The 26,202-nt window shown below is 53.4% G+C and overlaps 1 protein-coding gene across 1 annotated transcript in view; it reads right to left on the bottom strand.

Moving 5' to 3' along the window:
* Positions 1 to 1,961: 1,961 nt before the first annotated feature.
* The window catches only part of WDR97 (WD repeat domain 97), a 60,926-nt gene continuing 36,685 nt past the window's right edge, over positions 1,962 to 26,202 (bottom strand). The window contains exons 14-26 of the mRNA XM_043509849.1: positions 26,013 to 26,144; positions 25,105 to 25,242; positions 23,762 to 23,896; positions 23,397 to 23,448; positions 21,180 to 21,238; positions 17,602 to 17,745; positions 16,658 to 16,855; positions 14,585 to 14,706; positions 13,029 to 13,194; positions 11,828 to 11,902; positions 10,531 to 10,724; positions 7,861 to 7,922; positions 1,962 to 2,415 (exon numbers count right to left, since the gene is read on the bottom strand). Coding sequence (XP_043365784.1) covers positions 2,213 to 2,415; positions 7,861 to 7,922; positions 10,531 to 10,724; positions 11,828 to 11,902; positions 13,029 to 13,194; positions 14,585 to 14,706; positions 16,658 to 16,855; positions 17,602 to 17,745; positions 21,180 to 21,238; positions 23,397 to 23,448; positions 23,762 to 23,896; positions 25,105 to 25,242; positions 26,013 to 26,144 — 1,680 coding nt within the window. The 3' untranslated portion in view covers positions 1,962 to 2,212. The remainder of the gene's footprint in view (positions 2,416 to 7,860; positions 7,923 to 10,530; positions 10,725 to 11,827; positions 11,903 to 13,028; positions 13,195 to 14,584; positions 14,707 to 16,657; positions 16,856 to 17,601; positions 17,746 to 21,179; positions 21,239 to 23,396; positions 23,449 to 23,761; positions 23,897 to 25,104; positions 25,243 to 26,012; positions 26,145 to 26,202) is intronic.

The raw sequence follows: 26,202 nt of genomic DNA, 5'->3' as shown, positions 1-26,202 counted from the left end.
ATTTGGACGTCTGAGTACCCACGGAGGTGCTATAGAAGCTGCTTTGGGCTGGCTGGGTAAATCTAACTATTGAAATATCCACCAGCGTTTGGGGTTTGTCTGCCCCGATCTGTTTGCAGTTCACCCTGATTGAGTGACCTCAGCTGGCTCCCACAGGCAGCACCGTCACACCCCCCGCCCCCCACATCACCCCCAGCCCCCAAGCAGCATCTGATCCCAAGCCTTGCACATCACCCCCCCACATCACCCCCAGCCCCTCACCTCATCTCAGCATCACCCACTGCCCCTGAGCAGCATCTGACCCTCAGCCCCCCACATCACCCCTTGCCCCCGCCTCATCTCAGCATCATCCCCCCGCCCTCCACATCACCCCCTGCCCCGCATATCACCTGCAGCCCCCAAGCAGCCTCTGACCCCAGCCCCTGACATCACCCCCTGCCCCCCATATCATCCCCAGCCCACCCACCTCATCTCAGCTTCACCCCCCCACCCTCTGCATCACCCCCTGCCCCCCTCAGGCACAACACCCCCATATCACACCCTGCCCCCCATGTCATACCCTTCCCCCCCACATCACTCCCTGGCCCCCACATCACCCCCTGCCCCTCATGTCATACCCTTCCCCCCTCAGGCACAACCCCCCCCATATCACACCCTGAGCAGCCTCTGACCCCCCAGCTACCCCCTGCCTCATCTCAGCATCAACCCTCCCCACAAATCACTCCCTGCCCCCCATATCACCCCATGTCCCCACATCACACCCTGCCCCCCATCATACCTTTCGCCCCCTCAGGCACAATGCCCCCATATCACACCCTGCCCCTAAGCACGCTCTGACCCCCAGCCACCTCCTGCCTCATCTCAGTGTCACCCCCCTCCCCCCACATCAACCCCTGCCCCCCTCAGGCCCAACACCCCCATATCAGACCCTACCCATCATATCAAACCCTGCCCCCCTCAGGCACAACGCCCCATATCACAGCCTGTGAGAAAGTGATAGAGGAGTTAATTAATTACAATAACAATAAAGATGAAATTGATTCCTTTAAATGATTAAAGATTGAATGCTTTCAATGCGATCTGATTATATGAAGACTACAAAATATTTTAAGATGCTAAGTGTTACATTAAAATGGCTATTACTTTTGTCCCTGATCTTTTTGGCACATTTATTTAACTACTAACCATTTCTTACTTTGAACTGCCTGGAGAATTTGTGAAATCCAAATTTCAAAGCATGGCCAGAGCAGTCACGGGGGTAAATTTTCAAAGGGACAAAGGGCAGTTACGTGGCTCATGCCCATTTTTCCCAAGTGGTACCCTCTAGAGTAGCTGCTGTGCCACTCCCCCACTTCACCATTGCCCCCTCCCTGAAATTACCACTGCTTCCCAGAGCAAACACTACTCCTGGAGACAAACCATGCAGACACTGTCACACCCCACAACCCCATCAGGGCAGATATTGTACCACTGCCCCTCTCCAGAACTGATGTTGTACTAGCGCTTCTCTATGGACAAATGCGATCATGGTTTCGAGAGGGGATAAGAGAACATTTCCTTCCAGGGATCTGATCCTGAGAAAAAATGCTAAGGCCAGCGCTGAAAGGCCATTCACCCCGTGCGTAGCTCCATTGACTTCAGTGGAGTATGAACATTGCCCAAGATCTAGTGCTTCAACAACCCTCCTCTGTAACCTCCACTCTCCCACTGGCCAGGGCATGTTTTCATCCTCACTCCTGTCTTCTTACGCATGAAGGTGCTGCCTCTCCTGTTGCCCGGGGCTTCCCCTTCCTGCAGATGGGAGCAGGGATGGGACCAGAGATTAATTTCCCACATATTTCCACAGTCCCTTTTGCTGATGGAACTAGGACTTTGGAACAGAGCTTTATCCAATCAATGATTTTTCATCACATTTCAAGAAAAGGGAAGAGGAGACAGTAATGGAGTCTGAAGCTATTGACTAGAACAATCCTGATTCCACATTTATTATTTCCCCAATGCATTTTGTTTTGTGTGGCTTGCTCCATCCAGTTGTTGGTGTATAACTCTCAGCTGGGCCTCCCATCTTTACCATACATATAGACTACAGTTTATTTAGTTTCCTTACAGCCAGACCTAGAAGAGCCCATTATCATTCTGCATTCAGTGGCCTCTGCTCATTATCAAGTCTGGGAGTCAGGCCGATGCAGAACCATCTTGGGTAGCCATGTCTTCAGGGATAGCTATCTCCAAGTGAGAATTTTGGGATGAAATATTTCTGGACTTTCTGATGCATGGAGATGAATGTATTTTGTGAAGCTGGCATGTCAGAATCAGGTGGAAATGGGTTCACGTTGATTCTTGGCACTGGCAATTTAATAGCATGTACAAATCCCTTCAACAAAGGGAGTGGAAAAATGCGCGGAAGGTAGAAACCTGGGTTTGAAGGGGAGAAACAAAAATATATTAAGAATAAAAAAGAAATGCCGTAGTTCTGAATAGTGCTGTGTGACTGCTATTTCTTTCCAGCGTGTGTGTTCCTACCTATGGCCAAAATAGATGACTGTGTGTTATCCAAATGTCATATGTTCATATATACACTTATGATGTATACCTTAGACTGCCAATTGTGCACCTAATGGAATTGCACTTTCACACAAGAGAACCTCTGTCCCCCAGAAATGACTGTCTAAGGGACAGCACATAATTTAAAAATGGCCAAACTGGGTCAGACCAATGGTCTTTCTAGCCCAGTAACCTGTCTTCTGACAGTAGCCCGTGCCAAGTATTCAGAGGGAATGAACACAACAGGGAAATTTCAAGTCATCCATGCCCTGTCGTCAAGTCCCCGCTTCTGGCAGTCGGCGGTTTAAGGACACCCAGAGAATAAGGTTGTGTCTCTGATCATCTTGGCTAATAGCCATTGCAGGCCCTATCTTCCATGTACTTATCTAATGATTTGCTGAAACCAGTTATACTTTCAGACTTCACAACCTCCCCTGCCAACGAGTTCCACAGATTGACTGTGCGTTGTGTGAAGAAATACTTCCTTTGGTTTGTTTTAAACCTGCTGCCTGTTAATTTCATTGGGTGACCCCTAGCTCTTGTGTTACATGAAGGGGTAAATAACCCTTCTTTCACTTTTTCCACCCCAGTCATGATTTTATAGACCTCTAGCATATCCGCCCAAGTCGTCTCTTTTTCCAAGCTGAAAAGTCTCCGTCTTACTAATCTCTGCTCATATGGAAGCTGTTCCAGACCCCAAATCATTTTTCTTGTTCTTTGCCATCCCTTTTCCAATTCACATATATCTTTTTTGAGATGGGGAGACCAGAACTGCACACAATATTCAAGATGTGGGCGTACCAGGGATTGATATAGTGGCATATGATATTTTCTTATTATCTCTCCTTTTCCTAATGGTTCCTACTAGTCTCTTAGCTTTTTTGACTGCCACTGAATCTTAAACAGATTATTCAGAGAACTATCCACAATGAGTGGTAACAGCTAATTTAGACCCCATCCTTTTGTATGTATAGTTGGGATGATGTTTTCCAATGTGCATTACTTTGCATTTATCAACACTGAATTTCATCAGCCATTTTGTTGCCCAGTCATTATAAATCCACCCTGGCTCCTTCTGCCTCAGCTGGGCTTACTTATTCAGTCAGGGGATTGCTTAGGTGCCTGATTCCCCTCAGCTGTGGCCTGATGGGTTAATTAGCCCCCTTCTCAATCTACATAAACCCCTTCAGGGCAAGTGTGGGGTGAACACATGGCTTGCAGGAAGACCTCCCAGTCTTTGACAGTCCCGGACTGTCAAGCTCCAAGAAGTGGGCTGCCCAGTCTAACACTTCCCCAGACAGCAGGCAGATGACCAGGCTCCTGTTTGCACAATCAGTGTTATAGGACTGAGGTTTCAGAATAGCAGCCGTGTTAGTCTGTATCCGCAAAAAGAACAGGAGGACTTGCGGCACCTTAGAGACTAACACATTTATTAGAGCATAAGCTTTCGTGAGCTAGAGCTCACTTCATCCGCCGAAGTGAGCTGTAGATCATGAAAGCTTATGCTCTAATAAATGTGTTAGTCTCTAAGGTGCCACAAGTCCTCCTGTTCTTTTTATAGGACTGAGGGTACATCATGAATAGGAGGCAGCATTGCTTTACAAATCCCTGGAATCACCGGCAACTACCATCAAACCATTCCGGCAGTGGTATCAGGGAACAGGGCAGCACGAGCCCTGTCTGGAGTGCAGCGTTTTCTGCACACAACTGTGTGACTTGCTCTTGCAAGAGCTGGTTCTCCAAAGTCAGCTGGATGACCCAGGCCTGCAGGGCTTAGTTGTCTGCCTGAAGATGGATGGCCCACTTGAACACGTCCAGTGCTCCTGAAGGGTTAGCGAGGTCCATTCTACTGACCAGGCCCATTCCTGTAGCCTCAGTGGAACATACAAACTGGGGTGTGGGTGGTTTGACCAAGTGGTCAGAGCAGGAGTCGGGAGTCAAGCCGGGTCAGACCCCAGGAGGTCAGAGTCCAAGGCAAACGACAGGGCAAAACTGAGAGTCAGATGTATGAAGGCAGACAGGCTCAGGTTACCAGGACATCAACCTCTGAGACAGGCCAAAAAGCAAACCAGGAGTCAGGTGTCAGGAGACAGGCAGGGTCAGGTTACCAGGAGATCAGTAGCAGGCAGGAGGAGCAGGTATCTCAGGGGAAACAGCCTTAAGCAGGGAGAACCCAGTTGCACAGACTTCCTGTTCCTGTACTTGAGTTAAAGAGAAGCTGGGGACCAGTCAAGACCTGCAGTGTCCAACCAATCAGATCCCTGGACTGGAGTGCTCTGCCAGAGTTCACTGCTATTCTGGAAGCAGTCAGCAGATCACTTGGGTGGCAGGTGGGAGTGCCTAGCCTCAGCGGTCAGGGCTCATGATCCACGGTCCCTGACACTATCTTGAGTGATTTTCTATCATCTGCAAATTTTCATACCTCACTGTTCACCCCCTTTTCCAGATCATTTATGAATATGTTGAACAGCACAGGTCCCAGTACAGACCCCTGGGGGATGCCACTATTTATCTCTCTCCACTGTGAAAACTGACCATTTATTCCTACCCTTTGTTTCCTATATTTTAATCAGTTACTGATCCATGAGAGTATCTTCCCTCTTGTCCCATGACAGCTTACTCTGGGTAAGAATCTTTGACCTTATCAAAGACTTTCTGAAAGTCCAAGTCCACTATATCGACAGGATCACCCTTGTCCACGTGCTTGTTGATTCTCTCAGAGAATTCTAATAGATTGGTGAGGCATGATTTCTCTTTACAGAAGCCATGTTGACTCTTCTCCAACATTCATGTTCATCTACGTGTCTGATAATTCTGTTCTTTACTATAGTTTCAACCAATTTGCCTGGTACTGAAGTTAAGCTTACCAGCCTGTAATTGCAGGATTGCCTCTAGAGCTTTTTTTAAAAAAAGTTGGTGTTACATTACTTATCCTCCAGTCACTGGGCACAGAGACTGATGTAAGCAAGAGGCTACATACCATAGTTAGTAGTTCTCCAATTTCATATTTGAGTTCCTTCAGAACTGTTGGGTGAATCCCATCTGGTCCTGGTGATTTATTACAGTTTAATTTATCAATTTGCTCCAAAACCTCCTCTACTGACTTATCAATCTGGATCAGTTACTCAGAACTGTCATATAAAAGAATGGCTTGGATGTGGGAACCTCCCTCAGATCCTCTGTAGTGAAGACTAATGCAAAGCATTCATTTAGCTTGTCTACAATGGCCTTGTCTTCCTTGAGTGCTCCTTTAGCACCTTGATCATCCAGTGGTCGCACTGATTGTTTGGCAGGCTTCATGCTTCTGGTGTACTAAAAAAAAATTGCAGTTAGATTTTGAGTCTTTTGCTAGCTGCTCTTCAAATTCTTTTTTGGCCTGCCTAAGTATACTTTACACTTGTCTTGCCAGGGTTTATGCTCCTTTCTCTCTTTCTCAGTAGGATATGACTTTCAATTTTTAAAGGATGTCTTTTTGCCTCTAACCACCTATTTTACTCTGTTGCTTAGCCGTAGTGGCATTTTTTTGGTCTTCTTACTGTTTTTTATATTTAGAGTATACGTTTAGTTTGAACCTCTATTCTGGTGTTCTTAAATAGTTTCCATGCAGCTTGCGGGCATTTCACTTCTGACTGTCCTCTTTAATTTCTATTTAACTAGCTTCCTCATTTTTGTGTAAGTCCCCTTTCTGAAGTTAAATGCTACTTCATGTTGGGCTTCTTTGGTATTTTCCCCCTTACAAGGATGTTAAATGTAATTACATTAGTGAGCAGTTACAGAAATAGGAGGATAAGCATAGCATGCATGCTAGTCTCTAACAGGTCACAGTCCAACCTAATAAGACACTAACACTGAGATGATGCATTTGCTCATGTATGTTGTTTCAGGATTTGTTGAAGTACTGTCTGCTTGCTCTTGATGCTTTGTTCTCTACTCCTATAAACCAAATGACTGAGGGACTTTGGAAATGACTCTTTTCAAATGTTTGCAGTGTTGTTGCAGCCATGTTGGTCCTAGGATATTAGAAAGACAAGATGGTTGAGGTCATAACTTTTATTGGACAACTTCTGTTGGTGAAAGAGACAAGCTTTTAAGGTTATAAAGAGCTCTTCTTCAGGTCTGGGAAAGATATTCAGAGTGTCACAGCTAAATACAAGATGGAACGGATTGATGAGCATAAGAAGTCAACACATATTACAAGAGACCTTTCAAGATGAAGTGGGCAGTTAACACCTCTGCAGTCATAGGACAAAGGAAGGTTAGTGAGTTACAGCTTGGTGTAACGGGACATAAAGCCAGTGTCTTGAGTCCATACTTTTCAGTGCCTAGCAAAGTTATGAATTTAAGCTCCCTGGCTCGTCTTCTGAAGGTGTTGTGCCGGTTTCCTCGTGGACGAGGATTAAGAGGTCAGATATGAAGCAATTTGTTTTGTGAAAACTTTTTTTGAAATGTTCTTTGTATTAAGGTTCTACATAGTTACGAAGCCACCCATCCAATGACACAACCAACAGGAGCAACCATTTAATTGGTTCTTCCCGGCCCTCCCGAATAAACTCAGAATAAAACAATTCAGAAGGGTAAGTCACACTGTTCCCAACCATGAGTTATAACATACTGATGCCCTAACACACTCAGACAGAGTGAAATTCACTACGTGGCAGAGGGGCTGGAACAAGGACCATTGGAGAATTGTGTTGGTCACCTATTCCTCCCCACCTCCTGCCCTCCCCAGGCTGGGCTGCACTGAGGGAACAGGGAGAAGCAGCCTCCAATGGGCAGGAGGAGGAGCTGAATGGGAAACTTTGTTCACGGCCTGCAGCCATGCGAGTGACATTCCAGCTGGCATGAGAGAGCGTGTGACACCAGCGGCAGATGTGACTCCAGTTGTGGGTCACTTGGGCAGCAGGGAACTTTCAACGTCTGGTTTATTTGTTTATTCACATGTTCTTTAAAAAAAATCTAACTTATCCAGCTGTGACCCAGCGACTCTACGTAAGTAACACTTGTTGAATTGTTACTATCACTGGAACCCTTTTATCTCCCCTTCCATACCCATGGGTTGGTTGGTTTGTTGCATTGTCATGTCTGGAGTTAACCTGCATTGTGAGCTCGTTGGGGAAATAATTGTGTCCCTCTAAGTGTACTGCCCCCTGTACAACAGGGCCTTGATCTTGATTAAGGCTACAATACTAAATACAGAACCCTGCACCTGACTGGTGAAAAGTTTTTCTGGTCACTATTTACATGGGAGAGAGACAGGCTACAAGGAGGGGAGAGGCAGAGAAAATCAGGGAGAAGGTGATGAGAGCCACTACTTACGTTGGGACAGTCTCCTTCGTGCCATAGTGTTGGTCTCTCCTAGCCGCAAGATGGCCTGGCTCCTGGCACAGAAACAGTCATTATTCTCTGCACTCTGCAGTGCTGGAAACTCTTTTTCTTAGACATGGAGGCGGGTGTGAAGGGAAACTCACGAGTGCCGGCCTGCTCCTGGCTGGTAGTATGACATCCTGCCCCGTAAAGCTGCTAGGTGTGATTTCTCACTGCAGTTTTACCAAACGGCGTGCAATATGGGGTGGCCAAAGTGCAACCCATAGAATCCTACTGTGTAATGTGAACCACTATTAATGATGTGTGCACTGTAGTGACCACAGGCCCCAGCACATAATACTCCAACCGTGCCTCTTGGATACAGATGCAGCATTGCATGCTGGGACCAGTAGGCGTCATCCATCACACCTTTTGCATTAAAGATCAGGGTGGCTACAACCTGCTCCATTTTATGCTCACAAGGCATGGTCCTTAGTGGCAAATGAAGGGGGATGCAATGGAGGATGGTGTGGCCCAGAATAAAGGATCAGATGAAGGCCCGCCTGGGAACATAGGAACTGGCAGACTGGATCAGACCCAAGGCCCACCTGATAGTTCAGTATCCTCCCTCTGACAGTGGCCAGCACTGGATGTTTCAGAGGAAGGTGTAAGAATCCCGCAGAAGCTGATATGGGATAATCTGCCCATCCATTCAGTCTTGTCCTGGTCTCTGATAGCTAGAGCAGGGGTTGGCAACCTGCGGCATGCGTGCCAAAGGCAGCACGCAAGCTGATTTTTAGTGGCACTCTGCTGCCAGCCAGGGTCCCAGCCACTGTCCCCATTCAGCCCACTGCCGGCCTGGGTGAACGGAACGCTGGGCTGGCAGCAGGCTGAGCGGGACCGGTGGCCGGGACCCCGGCTGGCAGGGGTCGGCAGACGGAACCCCAGACCGGCAGTGGGTTGAGCTGCTCAGCCCGCTGTCGGTCTGGGGTTCCATCTGCCGCCCACACTGCTGGTCTGGGGTTCCGGCTGCTGGCCCCTGCCAGCCGGGGTCCCAGCCACTGGTACCGCTCAGCCCGCTGCCAGTCTGGGGTTCTGTCAGGGGGCCCCGTAAATGTAAAATTTATTATTGGCATGCGAAACCTGAAATTAATGAAGACTTGGCACGCCACTTCTCAAAGGTTGCCAACCCCTAAGCTAGAGATTGACTTAAGCCCTGAAGCAGGAAGTCTAATGCCCACTCAAGAATTTGTTATCGTTAATCAAAACAACTCTGGATATTTTGATGCCATATAGATGTCCAATCCCTTTTTTAATCCTGGCCTCAATGACTTCCTGTAGCAGGGAGATCCACAGGCTGTTCACACATGGGGTGTGAATAAGTATTTCCTTTCCTTGGTTTTGAATGTCCCACCTTTTCATTTCACTGCATGCTCACTTGTTTTTGTGATCAGAGACAAGGAGAACTTTGATCCTGTGGCACAACGGGACAAAGTTTAGAGAAACAATTTCTTGCTACTGTGAGTGACTGTTTCATGGAAAAGCTAGAACACACTAGAGGAGATATTTTTCACTTGGACTTAAGATACACACAGGAGCTAATTCAAGAAGTGACAGCAGCTGAGTCGCTAAGAAACAGGGATGACGACAGCACTAGGCTCAACATCCCAGAGCCAGGTAGAGTACCAAAAAGAGCTGGCCCCACAGCGTAGTTGGGCTGGTTAAATTTCCCTTGTCATGTGCCTGCTTAGCGCTGATGGGATGGGACTCACGGGAGAACATGAACATGAACAAAAATAAAATGAAACAATCTAATATTGCTTTAAAATCAGTTTAATCTAACCTAAGTGCACATCTACACTGCAATAACACACCCACGGCTGGCCAGCATCAGCTGCCTTGGGCTCGGGCTGCAGGGCTCGGACTGGGCTCTGGGTTCCCACAAGGGGGCAGGGTCCTAGAGCTCATGTCTCCGCTGCGATTTTATAGTCCCTCAGCCTGAGCGGCATGAACCCGACTCCACTGATGCAGGCCAGTGTAGTTTTACTGCAGTGTAGATGTATCTTAGGGCTTCAAACACTATTTGACACTAATAATTAGACAGTTATCGCATTGCATCCCTGCAGGGTACAGTGAAGGTTGTTTGGGTGCCTTAATTATGGATTTTTATATCTTAACAAGTTTAGACGTCTTTTAAGTTGAACCCTACGCCTGAACGGGGTGTGGCTCCAACTCCTGGCATATTTTCTGAAGTGCTGATGGTAAACTCTTGGAGCCAAGCTCTGTTTTATTGCTCTGTAACGCACCCAGCAGTGTTCTGGGCACCATAGAAGTAAGAGTAAAAGCAGTACAAAGCAATCAGACTCCACTTCCTCCCAGCACCCTAAAGAGCATGCTACTATCCTTGGCGACATGTGACTTACTTTGCCTACAGAGTTTATAAGAACAAATTGCTGCAGTACTTTGCAATAACCACACAAGGCCCTGTGAGCAAAGTCACTGTGACCACACAGCCTGCACTGGCCTCCTAAGTTCACATACCTCCTCCTGTTGCATAGGGTGACCAGATGTCCCGTTTTTATTTTGGGGGGGACTTTTTCTTATATAGGCGCCTATTACCTCTCATCCTATGTCCTGTTTTTTCACAGTTACTATCTGGTCACCTCCTGTTGCATAACTTACCTCCCAATGAAAGGCAAGGCCATCACTGTGTTCTTGGTTTCCTGTGCTCCAGCAGATTTTGGCTGTTTCAGATCCTCCAAATCTCTCTTCATTTGCACTTTACAGAAATGGTTTATTGCATCTATTGGCCCCAGTGACAGCTCTGAGCTGCCAGCAGATGGAAAAACCTTGCTCCTCCCTGCAGCTTTCTTAGCCTGTAAAAGGAGTGACAGACGCTGATTAACATCAGCAAGGGCTGCCTGTCTAGCGTAGGTGCTGCCGCAGGCATGACAGTGCTTCAAACTGACATGCTGCACTTGGGAGATGGGCAGGCACCCGAGCCTCTGCCAGGTGCATTTGGCACTGAAGTGGTTACACCCAGTATAAAGGACTGTTTCCCTTATACAGGAGAAAGATCCTTTGAAAGTGACAGGAAAATCCATCCTGCAGAAGCCTTGCCACATGAATATACTGCACCATCACCATGGTATCTGAGCCCGCAGGGCACTTCCTCTCTGACGGCCAGGGCACTAGCTCTAGGCATTGCTTTTTGGGTCTGCTCATCCTGACAGCATTGGGGGGTGGGGGTCACACCTCCTTTCTTCTGCGGGAGCGGCCTGCACTGGCACAGCTCAGTAGCAGTAACTACATCATTACAGGCAGGGCCTGTGCAAGGATGTTTTGCACCCTAGGCGAAACTTCCACCTTCCACCCCCCTCCGCCCTGAGCGCCCCCCCCCCGTGCAGCAGCTCCCTGCTGCCCCCTTGGGGAGCCGTGCGGCAATTCCCCCCGTCCCCTCGGCCCGGGGAGCCATGCGGCAACTCCCCGCCCCAGCTCACCTCTGCTCCGCCTCCTCCTCCAAGCACGCCACCGCTGCTTCTCCCAATCAGCTGTTTGTCGCCACAAGCCTGGGGGGGAGAGAGGCAGAGCAGGGCAGGGCTCAGAGGAGGAGGCAGAGCAGAGGTGAGCTGGGGCGGGGAGCGGTTCCCCTGCGTGCAGCCCCCCCACCCCTATTACTTGCTGCAGGCGGCCCTCTCCTTGCCCCCCTGCCCCAGCTCACCTCCGCTCCACCGCCGCCCCAGAGCACACTTTTGGCCACCCCCCAACCACTTGGCACCCTAGGCAACCGCCTAGTTCGCCTCATGGCACCAGCGCTGATTACAGGGCTCAGGCTGCAGATACTTGGGGAGGGGAGGAAGCAGCTGGAGCAGAGAGCTGGTGGTGGGGCTCGTCCTGGCATTGAGACGTATCGTCTGGGAGACACTGGGCCATGCAACGGGAGCTTGGCTTGAAGACATCTCCGCGGCAATCGCCTCACCTTTGGGCTGCTGCCAGGGAAGTGCCTTTTCCCCACCCATGCCTGGAACGGCTCCAGCGTGCTGCTCCTGTGATCCTGGAGCAAACAGACGTAACCAGTCAAAACTGAACCTCCCCATTCCCACCAACCCCCAAACTCACAGAATCTCTTCACGTAACCTGGGACTGGTTTGCTTTGATCTCACAACCTGCGGGCAGGCAGCAGTGGAGAAAACACGGGAGCAGGCAGGAGGAGGCCAGGATCAGGAAGGAAGCAGCTGGGAGAGCCTGAAGCAGAAACTTTCCAGCCCCTTTCTGCTTTGCTGCCTGACACGTTATTACTGTGATGAGCATTCGTATCACACCAGCAACGTGCTGGGGCTGCAGCCTGAGGCCCGAAGAGAAGGGCCCTGCTGCAGAAGCTCCCGAGCTGGACAGAGCATCCAAAGGGAGCGGGGGTGGGGAGTCTGCAGCGGCAGCAGGACTCAGCTGGGCACGTTTATATAATAAGATTTTCAGCCCCCAGGTGAGGACCCTTGTCTGAGGAGGGACTAAGGAGGGCAGCCTGTGGGCACAGCCACTTTGGGAGGGTGAGCCAGGCCTCCAAACTCTGCAGATTCCCCTTTCTCTGAACTAGCCCCCCTCTCTTTAGGGCTTGGTCTACACTTAAAACCTGCACTGGCCTAGCCATGCCAGTCGGGGTGTGAAAAACCCGCACCCTGGAGAGACGTCACAATGGCGACCTAACCACAGCGCGAGGTCGACCGAGGCATTCTCCCCTTGGCCTGGCTACCATCTCTCAGGCAAGTGAATTAACTCCGACAATAAGGGCCCCTCCCATCGGCATAGGCAGCATCTTCACTGAAGTGCCACAGCTGCGCCATTGCAGCATTTCAAGTGTAGACGAGCCCTTAGCCTGCTCCCTCGCTCCCCTGGAGCACCTTCCCCTGCCCCTGGCGTGCTGGTTTTTACACATGCATAATTGCTAGAGGGAAGAGAAGACGACCCCACTGGGGTCCCTGCCTGGCCACTGCTTTGAGCCCTCTGCACTAGAGCTCACAGCCCCTGGGGGGCCGTGCAGTGATTACTTGCTTCCCACTGGCAGGAACAGACCCTCCCATGCTGAAGAGCTAACCTCCCGGTGTGCTGTCATTCCCGGCAGCCCGGGGCCAGCCCTAGGTGGGAGGTGCAAGGGGGGATTGTGAGTGAGAGAGGGACAGCACCTGGAAATCCTGCATCACTCCTTCAAGCCACTGTGCGCAGATTCTCCTCAGCGCTGCCTTGGTGACAGGCTTCTCCCTGGAAAGGTCCCAAGAGTCCATCTCCTGGTAGAAATAGTCGTGCGGATCCTCCAGGCCCAGCTCTATGAAAAGAGCCTTAATGGACTGCCTGAGAGCAAGGGAGAAATCAGCGTTGGGAGGACATTTGTCCCTCCCTTTGGAAGCCGGTGCTAGCTCAGCGAGCTCTCCAGTGTGTCCCTTGGTGGCCAGGCGAGCTGGCTTGTGGTGCGAGCCTCTGTCAGCATCAGACTGACGCCCCCAGGGACAGACGAGGCTGCGAGTGGCTTGTGCTGTGTGTACGCACCACCTGACAGGCCCGGGACGGGACTGGGGGGAGCCTTTCCTCCCTTTAGATGAGGGGGTTGGAAGTGGTTCTGCTGTTGCCTCGAGCAGTGATGGCTGGTGGGCCCAGCTCCCTCAGCGACTGCCTGCTCTGTGCCCCATGCCCTGCCGCAGGGGGGTGAGTTTAGCCCCGAGCCACATTATATATATTATGGGACGTCTCAGATCACACCTTGGCATGTAACGTGGCAGCGTGCTAAATTCAAACACATGGGCAGTGTAGGGCAGCGGGGGCCAGCCTCACGCCCTGCCTGCATCCCCACTTCCTTCCTGCACCGCCTGCCCCCATTCCCCAGTGGTGGGCTCCTCCTGACAGATGGAAATGTGAACCAAAGTGCTCTTGGACCCCAGGTCAGCCAGAACTCAGATCCTCAGACCAAGGGGATGGGGGCTTAAATCTGTCACTGCTTGTCAGGGGGTCTCCAAGTCCCTCTCTCACTACACGCCGGCTGGAGGCTGAACCCTCAGCCCCAAGCATCCCAGAGCGTTGCAATGTGCCCAGCCTCTTGTAGGATCTCCTTTGCTCTGGGGCTGGCTGGCTTCCCCTAAGGACGGGGCTAACACAGAAGTGAAGGGCCACTAGGCCCTCCCCCCGACGCTGAGTTCCCAGGCACGGATTCTTCTCCTTTCGACAGGGTCCAATGGGCATCTCCTATGTGCGAGCAAGTCCAGGAGCACCTGCACGACTGTGACCCTCCCCGTCCGATCAATGATAGCGAGAGGGAGATGCAGGATTCGATGCAGGGGTGCAGAGTTAGCCACAGCTGGAATATGTTCACAACAGGAGCTACCATGTTGAGCAGCACTGGCTACTCCTCAGCTTTGGTCTTGGCTGTGCTCCCTGCCTGCTCACTGGATTGAGTGCTGCACCCCCGGGATCTCCGACAGAGCCCTTTGATTGGGGGAACAGGCACGGGAGGGGTTTGGCTGGTACCGTCCAGGGATAGCCTATTAGTGCAGCACAGCCCTGGTGCAGGGCACTTTACCCAGACTTCCCTCATCTAGAGCAACCAGTGTCCCCCAGGAATGGAGCCTAAAGCTCACCCTTGTCATGGAGGCCAGGAGTCTGAGGTCACTGACGGAGTGCGTGGCTCCGTGCCCCCAGCCCACCCTTCACACTGCATGCTGGTCATCCCTGCATGCAGCCAGCCCCTCACCTGCTGGAGATGGGACTGTGAAGGAAGTATGCCATAAGCTCCAGCAGCAGCTCCTTACTGTCTCTGCAGAAGACCATGAGGGCATTCAGGGAGGTCAGGACAAACTTTTTCTGTGTCTTTTCCTGAGAAGAGAGAAGACAGAGCATTAGCCTGCCCCAGTCCCAGCGAGGAAGAAGCTTCCCCCATGGGATGCCAGGAGGCTCAGGCTGGGACTAGCAACCAAAGAACACAAAAAACCTATTCACGTGGCAGCATGCTGGCTGATGGAGAAGCGGCAGCCAGATATGGTATGGAGCACAGGAGTTCAGGAGGCCCCTAGGGCAGGGGCATGTGTGGGGAGCTCTCCTTCTTCCCTTTGTAGACCTTTGAGTCAGAGCTGCTGAGACCCTCTCTTTCTCAGAGACCTGTAGCAGAGAGCCAGGAAGCAGCAGGCCCCTGGACTGTTATGCCCTGTCCATGACTGAGCGCAGACAGCAGAGGGCAATAGATAAATAGACACAGCTATGCACTGCAATTACTAACGAGCGCACGCCTACACTCCATCCCAAACGGGCACAGACTGTCCCCTCAGCAGGCTGATACAAGAGCCCACTTGCACTTGGTGCATGCACGCAAGCACATCAAATAACAGTTTGTATGAGGAGGGGTCCACGTTCCCCCTGCGGGTTCATTTGGACGCATTCTTCACTTCGTCTCCTAACGCACTGCGCACCATTGCCGTGCACTGAGGACCTTACCCAGTTCCCATCACAGTCTGCCATTGACTTCAGTGAAGGCTGGATCTGATCCTGACCATGGCGTCTGCTACGTCCAGGGGCTGCACGCCGGGGGGGAAGAGGGGGGTCGTGCCTGAAGTTTGTGAAGTGCTTTGAGATCCTTTGGCGAGACAGGAGATATTATTTCCGTGCATGCACCAAGCACAAACACCCCGGTGCAGAGCTCCATGTACATACCTTGCACCACACATACCAGGGCGTGTGCCCAGCACAGGGGCACAAGATACTGCCATGCACGTCCTCTGATCAGCCATACCCGTGGGCAAAGGGAACAGTTCCTGGTTTCACAAAAAAGGAGTACTTGTGGCATCTTAGAGACTAACAAATTTATTTAATAATTTGTTAGTCTTTAAGGTGCCACAAGTACTCCTTTTCTTTTTTGCGAATACAGACTAACACGGCTGCTACTCTGAAACCAGTTCCTGGTTTGACGTCAGCACCCTGCCTCGTTCCCTCCTCAGGGCATGGTGGGAACGACACTAACTAGCCTGTCACCACCTCTTGTTGTGGTCTTTCTACAGGTCTCGGCTTCTCCTAACTGAACCTTCACCACTTCATTCTCAATCTGATCAATTCATTGAGCTTCACCTCAGACTGAGCCTCTCAGCCCCTCAATTCTAGGACTTGCAGCTTCCTTGGGTCTCCTGCTTGATTTCCTGGAGGCAATTTGGTGTGTTACCCCCTTGCTGTCTCAGGCCTTTCTGCCTCTCACCCCATCTCTGGTCTCTCCCCTTTGTAGCAGGTCTGGTTTTCTCTGTTGGTGGCAGAGGTGGGTGTCTGTCTCCATGACTGGTGGCTCTGCCAGCTGCGTGGGGTTGTGATCAGGCTGCTGGGCTGTAGGCAGGAGAGATGCTCTCCTCCCCTCTGACTGCACTCCAGATGAGCCCCGTTACACAGCCACTCATTTTAGTTCTGCTTCCAGCTCCCTGGAGATCATTGTGGGTGGCCAGAAAACTACAGGTTCTCCAGAGCTAGCGACCAATCCCCATCAGTTCTGAGGGCTCCAAGCTATACCCAGAGTTAGGCTGACCAGACAGCAAGTGTGAAAAATTGGGCCGGGGGGGTGGTAATAGGCGCCTATAGAAGAAAAAGCCCCAAATATCGAGACTGTCCTTATAAAATTGGGACATCTGGGCACCCGAACCCAGAGGGAGCCGTTTCAGACCATCCTGGGGAGCGGGTGGGAAGGATTACCACTGCCCTTTCCCACCCAAGTGCTGCAGAGCACTGGTGTGCAGGGGCTGGAGTAAGCACAGCCCTGGGACATGCTAACCCTTCTGAACCTGAGGATCCTGACCTTCAGTTTGGGCGGGTCGCTCTTGTTCAGGATGAGCAGCAGGGCCTTGCAGACCTCACGGCCGTTCTCCACCCCGACCTGCTCATGCAGCGTTAGGATGGCCTGGACTATGTCCGTCTTTGCACTGTAATCCACGGTGAGCAGCGCCTCCAGGAGCTGGTGCACAAACCCGCTCATGCTCAGTCCCTGCAGGGAATCCTGGCAAGGGGCAAAGGGGACATTCTGAGACACTCCTTTCCCCTTTCCTGCTTTCCCTCTCCATGGGGAGAAAATGAGCATGCTCAGAGCCACATCCCCCTGGGGCTGTGCGAGGGGGTCACACCCCCACATCCATGCCAGCTGCCTGACTTTCTGCCATGGCAAGGCATGCGCGGGTGCAGCTTTGCAGGGTTTTGGTAGGAAACGAGGCAGCGAAATTCATCACGCCATAGAAATTAAAGTTTACTAAGCTAACCTCTGCGGCCTCCCAGGGAGAAGCGAAATGGCCTTTCAGCCTCTCGCAAGAGGCGGGAGAAGCCGTAGCGGTAGCCAGTGCTGCGTGTGCATCCACAAGCGTGTGTCAAAGAGCCCTCCCTGTGCCATGCTGGCATGGGCCCTTCTCGCCTGCTGCCAGGGCTGAAGAGTCAGAACTCCTGGCACCGGGGTTAACGCCAGTCCATCGATGGACAGTTTCTAAACCACACATCACAACAATACCTGGCACTCTGCTAGCTCTGTAGCCTCCCAGTGCCAGGACACTGTTAACTGGCTAAACCTCAGAGCCCCGTGAAATAGCTCCGTCTATTACCACTCCATTGGGGCACTGGCTTGCGCTCGGTCACACGGCAAGCCTGTGGCACAGACGGGATTAACCCTCAGGCGCTCGTAGCTCTCAGTCCTGTACTCTGCTCGCTCGGCCACACTGCTGTGTTCGGCCAGTGACGCAGATGGAGGCAGCGTCTCACCATTGAGCTGAGGACGGGGTAGATCTGCCTGAACCATTCTGTGTCCTCGAACTGGAGGACGAAGGATGGGATCTCGCCTCTGGAGGGAAAGGCCTGGGGCTGCTCAAACTCATCCAGCTGTGTCAGGAAAACACTCGTCACGCTCTGAAACAAAAGTAAAGGTGAGTCAGGAGAGCCAGCCCAGAGCCATGCAGGCCAGCCCAGAGCCAGCCCAGAGCCACACAGGCCAGCCCAGAGCCAGCCCGGATTCACACAGGCCAGCCCAGAGACTGCCCGGAGCCACGCAGGCCAGACCGGAGCCAGCCCAGAGCCACGCAGGCCAGCCCGGAGCCAGCCCAGACCAACGCAGGCCAGCCCAGGGCCAGCCCAGAGCCACGCAGGCCAGCCCAGAGCCAGCCCGGGGCCACGCAGGCCAGCCCGGAGCCAGCCCAGAGCCACGCAGGCCAGCCCAGAGCCATGCAGGCCAGCCCAGAGCGAGCCCGGGGCCACGCAGGCCAGCCCAGAGCCATGCAGGCCAGCCCAGAAACTGCCCGGAGCCACGCAGGCCAGCCCAGAGACTGCCCGGAGCCACGCAGGCCAGCCTGGAGCCAGCCCAGAGCCACAGAGGCCACCCAGGGCCAGCCCAGAGCCACATAGGCCAGCCCAGAGCTAGCCCGGGGCCATGCAGGCCAGCTTGCTAGAGGTGACAAGAGCCTGGGGCAGCATGAACAGGCCCTTCACAGGCCTCCACAGAACACAACGCTACAGCAGAGCTCCTCAGCACTGGCCTGGCCAGCTCATCAGTCCTGCCACCTGCCCGAGCTCTGCCAATGCCCTGGCCTCAGCTCTGACCTGCAGCCTTTCAACTCTTCCAGTCCTGCCCCTCGTACACAGTCTGTGACCAAACACAGGGAGCAGTCGGTTCCCTCCCCGACGGGAGGGACAGCAGCTATCGACCTGTCTCCCGTGAAATTAAGCAAGGGAGGACCAAGAACAATGGCAGCCCCATTTACATATGAATCAGCGGGGGGATGGGGAGCCACAGGAACGGCAGAACAGTGTGAGGTCACCCGGAGCCTGGGGACAAAACAGTGAGGTTGGAAAGATATAAGGAGAGAGGAGAAGCCAGGTTGGCATCCCTCACTGGACAGACACGAGGGGCCTCTTGCCACCTGAGAAAGGCGGGTCCTTCAGCCAAGGGGCTTGAAGTCGCTGGCAATGGAAGACTGGTAGGGAAACTACCCTGAGCAAAGACGGTAGCTTGTGGAGTTAGATCTTAGCCTTACAAAGCATATTTTTACTTTTGCTTTTTGTAACCCTGTCAAACTTTACTCCTTTTACTTGGTATCATTTCACCCTTGTCCTTTTGGTAACAAACTTGTTTTATCTGTACAATAAACCAGCTCAGTGCTGTGTTTGAAGGGGAAGGTGTTTTGACCCCAGTTAAATAAATAAGCTGGGAGGTGCGTTTGTCTCTTTAAAGAAGCAAACAAGCCTTATTATTTCTCCAGGAGAGGGCTGCACACTACAGGGCCCATGGTTTGGGGAAAAATTCGGACTGGGAATTTTGGGGTCACCTTGCCAAGTTGTTAGCCAAGGCTGGTGGAGACCGTGGAGTGTGACTGGTGTGTTGCTGGCAGGCTGCAGGGGTCAGACTTGCTGCACCAGGGCTACAGATACACACAGACACTCAGTGCATGCTTGCTGCTGACTGAGAACGTCCCAGGGTGTGAGTTCCAGTACCAAAGTTTTTAAGCACATAAGGGCGTTACAGGGTAAAAGCTGCCACCACAACTCCTCACTGGTCTGGATTGCAGCCCAGAACGTGATCATGTGTATTTCTGAAAATGAAATTACAGCAGCAGAATGACACCAGTTTGTGCAATCTGCTGCCGAGAGGTCTCTAGGGGGTTGGATTAGGGGGAGATCAGATCTCTAGCAAGGTAAAACATCCTTAGAGTTTCTAAAAATCATAAATTATAACTTTCTAGCACGAAAAGTTATTAGCTCTCATTCTGACGGACATAGATGAATGGAACTAAAAATTTATGGTGCAGATGATCATGACCTCATTTCATTTGCTATGTGTAGACAGCGTATGGTCACGTAGGTAATAGCTACACGTGGTGATTTAAAAGAGCCAGTTTTCCAAAGCTAAGGAGTACTTGTGGCACCTTAGAGACTAACGAACTTTTCCAAAGCTGTAAACAATCCAAAGCAAAACTGAGTGGGAGGCAATATATAAACAGAATATCCAAATGATAATTGGGAACTGTTAAGAATACTTTATTAGATGCATCCCCAAAAACACAATTCCACAATCATGAAAGAAGATTTTTCCAGTTAAAAACAAAAAACAAAAAAAATCCTTGTTAAGAGTGGAAGTGACAGCATCTCTCTCTCTCTCTCTCTAGTTAAATGGGAAAATGGATAGCAATGAGTACAAATCAGCAATTAGGACATGCAGACAATTGATAAGGGAAGCTAAAAGTTATAAATGAAAAATCTATGGCCAGTAGAGTTAAGGACAATGAGAAGGAATTATTTAAATATAACAGGAACAAATTAAATCTTAGCAATTGTTTGGGTCTCGTACTAGATAAAAATAGTAAAATTATCAATCATGATGCAGAAAAGACAGACATGTTCAATGAATATTTCTGTTCTGTATTCAGAAAAGAAGCAGGATGACATGTTCACATCTTACAGTGATAATGAAATCCTTTCTATCCCATCTGTAACTAGGGAGGATGTTAAACAGCCACTACTAAAGTTAACCTGTTTTAAATCAGCAGGACAAGAGAACTGGCATCTGAGTGGTGGAGGAGCTCTATGAATTGACTGTGCAGGGAGCAATTTGCTGCTGCAGCCTCAGCCAGGACAGGCTGCAGAGCAGACAGCCGGATTCTCAGATCACCACCCCTCTGATGATAGGATGGTATGGGAGGAAAGCTCACGCTCAGCATCACACACAGAGTCTGTGCCACACGTCATCTCTGCAAGACAGTCCCTCTGCCTGCAGCACACAGCCCTTCGGCGTGCAATATTTGAGAGGGACAGGGATCACTTTCCCCAGTGGGCTGCCCCAGCCCGCCAGTGCACACGATTGCCACCTCCAGATGGTTTGCCTGTTATTCATGCCCTGGCTGCTGTGTGAGATGCCCACAGATGAGGGGCTCACCTGGAGAGGACCTCCGAGCCCCAGCTGGAAATGCAGCAAATCCTGTCCCTGTTCCCTATCACTGCCCCCTCCCCTGCTCCACGGTGCAGTCTGCGAGCACGAGGTGGGGAGAGGAGCCCAGCATTGTCCATCCCTCCCATCACTCCCCCAGCTCTGGGGGACAATCCGGAGCATGGGGGGCTCCTCATGCCCCCACTCCCAGGCACAGGAGCCCATGAGGAGTGCGGCGTGCCCCGTGGGGGAAGGAAAGGAAACGAGATGGGGAAGGAGCCTGGCCCAGGAGCGCTGGGAGCCCAGTCGACAGAGCTGCTGTGCTTTCAAAGAGAAGCAGGAGCCCCTTCACAGCACCCCAAAGGCCCCTCTTGTGACAGGAGCCAGAAACAGGCCCTCGGCCCTGCTGCACAGGAGAGAAGCTCACTGAGGTCCAGGCAGGCTCCGGGGATGCCGGCTCGGTAACAGGCGCACACGTGGCAGATGCTTTTCCATTGAAAATAGACAGAGAGAGGTTCAGAGGGAGCAGCCAGGGCAAGCTGCCACGTCCACGGCAGACCGGGACAAGCCGGAGGCATGGGGCTCCCTGCACCAGGCTGCAATCCGCGAGCAGCGCGGTGCCCAGCTGTGATCTGGCCCATTCTGCGCACAGACCAGCTCCCTGCCCACGGCATCCGTTCTATGTCGTTCCCCGCAGCAAGTGCCCAGCATTTTGGGGGCAGACCCCAGATAGTCCCAGGACAAGCACAAAGCCCCTATCTCCTGCCCCGATGAGTAGGGAGCGTGGCCCAATAGAGGCATTGAGGGAAAGAGAAAATCACAAACAGGGAGGGCCCTGAGTGTAGAGAGACCCCCAGGTCCCGGATCAGAGCAGGAGGTTGAGCGGAGCCTGATGCTCTTTCCATTCTGGTTATGTCCTAGACCTCTGTGATGACGCGGGACTGTTCTTAATGTTTCCTCTGAATAGTATGGGGGTGCCTCAGTTTCCCTTAAGCAGTTCTTAAGTATCTAGGTGGTGGGATGGGGGTGTATGGTCGTTGCAGAGCCCTAGAGGGCAGGTGTGGCAGGGGTCTGGACACAGAGGATGACCAACACCCTGTTTCCTGGCAACTGATGGCCTGGGCCCTTCCCCGCTGCAAGGTGAGAGCTAAAGGGTTGGAGAACAAAGGAATCCGGTGACCTCCTCGCCCAGGAAAGGGACAAAGCCCAGAGGAGGGGGGGCTGGAGAGAGTTTCAGTTTGGGGCTGGCTGGGGAGGAGGAGTGAAGTGCAGACGGGGTTGTCTGGCTCACTGCCCCCCAAAATGGACCCAGCTGAGAGGTCCTGGTCTCTGCACCTCCAAGCTCTGTGTTAGACCATGTTCCTGTCGTCTAATAAACCTTCTGTTTTACTGGCTGGCTGAGAGTCATGTCTGATTGTGGAGTTGGGGTGCAGGCCCCTCTGGCTGCCCCAGGACCCGCCTGGATGGACTGGCTGTGGGAAGCGCAAGGAGGGGCAGAGGATGCCGAATGCTCTGAGGTCAGACCCAGGAAGGGGGAGCCGGGTGAGCTGTGTGTCCTGCAGACAGGCTGCTCCCAGACAGGAGACTTCCCCAGAGTCCTGCTGGCTTCGTAGGAAGCATTTCCAGAGCATCGCCCGGGGACTCCGTGACAACCCCGAGCTGCTAGGCCAAGTCCCCGCACCGTGGTGCACAGGGATGCAGCGAAGCCCCCAGAAGCCCCAGCAAGGCAGTGAAGAGGCCATGGAAAATCATAGGCAAGAAGCAAGAGCAGCCAGGTGGGATGAGGTGGGGGACAGACAGCAAGTGGGGCTCCCAGCACCAGGGTCACACGCAGCACTGCCAGCATTAGGAGTCCCCCCTGGGCCTCTCTCTGCATTTGGGGGACCAGCACAGGGAGACGGCATAACGCGAGGGTGGCACGCAGCCACAGCAGAGGGGATGTGACAGGAGCTTCAGAACTGGGCAGCAATGGGGAGCTTTACACCCCCTGAGGGAGGCAGAGCGAAGGGAGGAAGCCTGGAGACCCAGATCCACGGGGAACCCCAGAGACCTGCTGGAGGCCAGGCCAGGTGGAGAGGCAGGATGATGCAGCCAGAGCACGCAGGGGCGGGGAAAACATCAGCTGGAGCCAGGGCTGAGTTCCCAGCAGCCGGGCAGTGACTGGGCTCCGAGGTAAGGCCAATGTCCCAGGTACTCAGAGAAGGGGACTAGGCCGAGGTGACAGAAATGAGCCAGTCCTTTCTGGAGAGCCGTTTGCAGCCTGTCTAGATCACATAGGGACCCCCAGCTTTCTGCAATGCCGACGTGCTGGGCAGGGCCTTCGGCTGCTCGTTAATTCTGGTGGCAGAGTCCCCAGGCGCTGGCCCGGGAGAAGGACTCAAGCTGTGAGGAGGCCAGATTATGGCACAGTGCAGACACCAGGCCAGATTATGGCCTGAGAGACCAGAAAGCACATGTCTTTCCAGAGCAGCTCTGTAAACCCACCAATAAACACACAGTTGTCAGAGCCGGGCTGCAGGAGTCCATCGATGCCCTGGGCCGGGGAGCCCAGCCCTGCAGTGAAATGCTCCTCCAAGAGGGCTCGTGGCAGAGGCTCCATCACAGCCTCTGGGAGAGGGTGAAAGGCCCACGCAGGGACAAGCACTTACCTGTGGCCTAGAGGCTCCTGTGCTTTCACGCCTGCTTGCCAGAGACTCCTGGAAGAGAAGCGCTGAACACCGGACTAACTCAATGGGGCTTCCTCACTGACTGGGGCTGGCCCTGCTGCAGCATTTCACTAGCCAAACCGGCTCCCCACAGCTCCCCTTCCACCACTTCATCGGTGTCTCTTCTCCCTGAACACGTGTCTTTCACCAGCTACCCCAGAGATGGCAAAGGGTGCATGCTCAGGGCACGTGGCTTTCAAGAGGAAACATCCCAGCTCAGTAACACCACCCTGGGATCAATCTGGGCACAGAGAGGCCAGCTGGCAGATCCCAGACCCCCACTGCAGACACTGCTGCAAGTTACCTCCTTCCACTTGGGGACAGGCAGGGAAACGGATATCTTCTCTAGAATCGCCGTTGTCCTGGCCATCTCGTCCTCTTCCTCCTCGGCGCCCTGCAGCTCCTTGCCACGCTCGGGGCCTGCCCTCTCCACCTGACCCTAGCAAGGAGGAGGAGGAGGAGCTGCCCCTTTCTGCCTGCACCCACATCCCCCTGGGCTTGAAACTCAGGCGGTCTGAGAGTCAAGAGGTGGAATCTCCCAGTGTCTGAATGCCAGGGAGGGCAGCCGGCAGTGAGTGGCACGGGGTGGGTGTAAGATGACACCTGCACTCCCTGGCTTACCCCAGAGTATTATGCTGGCCCGGGGAGGGCAGCCGGCTGTGAGTGGCATGAGGTGGGTATAAGATGACACCTGCGCTCCCTGGCTTACCCCAGGGTATAATGCTGGCCCAGTGAGGGCAGCCGGCTGTGAGTGGCACGGGGTGGGGCGTAGGGTGACACCCGTGCTCCCTGGCTTACTCCAGGGTATAATGCTGGCCCGAGGAGGGCAACTGGCTGTGAGCTGACAGAAGACTTGTGGGAAGAGCCATGGGAACAGTGTCATTGCAGGAACTCACTGCTCTGCTCTCGTGACTCTGACCTTCGGACACAAGCAGGGCCCTGGGGCTCCCGCCGTAAGCCCAGCCCATGGCCAGGCCAGTCTGGGGCCTTGCTCTGCTCGGGGAGGCTGCCCTGATTCCAAGCCCCCGGGGTGGGATGACGGAGCAGTGGGACAGGAGTGTGGAGACCAGCACTGACCACAGCGACTCTCCAGGAGCAAGGCTGGGCTCCCGCCTGATTCCTCTGCCCTGGTCCTTGCAGAGGCTCCTCCAAGCTCCTCCTCAGTCAGCCCACGCCTCTGGCTGCAGCTCAGCTCCTTCCACTGATGGGGAGGCCTGGAGATTCTCTCACTCGGCAAGGGGGTAGGTTTTATGCTGTGTGTATTGAGCAGGTCTCCTGGCTCAGCCTGCAACCCCCATGCCTGCAACATCTGCCTGCCCCGCAGCTGGGAGAGGGCAGCACCACTGGCCTGCCTGCAGTGGGGCCCAGGCCACCGTCCCAGCACCCAGCGGGCCTGGCTGCGGGAGGAGCAGATCAAGAGGCAGGGAGCAGTTTCCCTGCTGGAGCCTGCAGATCACTGCACTGCAGCGCAGGGAATCCCCAGGAGATTCAGGGAGAGCAGGACACACAACGGGGGCTCCAGACCGGAGCCCAGGGGAGAGGCTCCTCTAAGAAACAGCGAGGAGAGGCAGAGCGCTGGGGAGAGGTGTCAGGAGAGCTCTGCCTATGGATAGCGCTTTCTCTCTTGGACCATCCGCACCCCTCTACCTGTTGCACTTCCAGCCACGTGGCCTGCAGCGATTCCCTCGAAGACTCGATGTCATCCTGACTCCAGAACTGCTGCACCACCACCGAATTGGGCAGGAAGCCGGATGACAGCCTGCGGACTTGCAGATGGGGCAACTCCCGAGAGAAGGAAACAAAGCATATCAGAGAACAGCTCGCTCTCCAGGGGCACGGCAAACCACAGCCCAGGGGAACTGGGCCAGGCCACATGGCCGGGCCACAGCCACCATCCACTGGGGAACCGGGCCAGGCCACGCGGTCAGGCTGCCACTACCATCCACGGGGGAACCGGGCCAGGCCACACGGCCAGGCCGCAACCACCATCCACGGGGGATCCGGGCCAGGCCACGCAGTCAGGCTGCAACCACCACCCATGGGGAACCAGGCTGGGCACAATCACCGCCCCCGGATGACTAGGGCCAGGATGCACAGCCTCTGTGTAATCACTGCCCACGGGAGATCCTGCCACGCCCCTGGGGAACTACACTGGCCTGCACACCATTCGTGTTCTAGTCTACTCGTCAGCAGTCATAACCTGCAGACCTGTTCTCTTAAAGAGCCAGTCTGTCCCCAGCAGAACCGGCTGTGTGCTGACTGGGCCGCAGGTTGAGAACCACTGAGCTAGGACCTGGGGGGTCTTCAGGACCATGGTGGCAGGTGCAGGGCCAGCTGCAGGCACCAGCTTTCCAAGCCAATGCTTAGGGCAGCAATGAGAATGGGGCGGCAGTCCGTGTCCCGCAGCGCCAATTCGGCGGCAGCCCTGCTGCTCTTCCCGCCACGGTGGCAATTCGGCGGTGACTGCTTGGGGCGGCAAAATAGGTAGAGCCACCCCTGGGCAGGTGTTTGCAGTGGGATCCCCAGCAGGCTTTGCTCAGCTTACATGGGCTCACCTTGGACGTCTGACTGCTGACCTGAGATGCAGAGGGGCCAAGGCCGTTGACTTTGGTGATCTGCTGTGAAGGTGACCGGCTGTGGCTGCTGGTGTGTTGGCTCTCACTGGCTGCCGCGGCCTCCTGGCGAGCCTTGGGGACCCAGACGCAGAGTTATTGCATTGCTCTGGCTGCATCTGCACCTTTCTCC

The sequence above is a fragment of the Dermochelys coriacea genome, chromosome 2, assembly GCF_009764565.3.
Source record: "Dermochelys coriacea isolate rDerCor1 chromosome 2, rDerCor1.pri.v4, whole genome shotgun sequence".
Lineage (NCBI taxonomy): Eukaryota > Metazoa > Chordata > Testudines > Dermochelyidae > Dermochelys > Dermochelys coriacea.
Note: the sequence above shows the minus strand (reverse complement) of the source record. Positions and strands in the feature narration are given on the sequence as shown.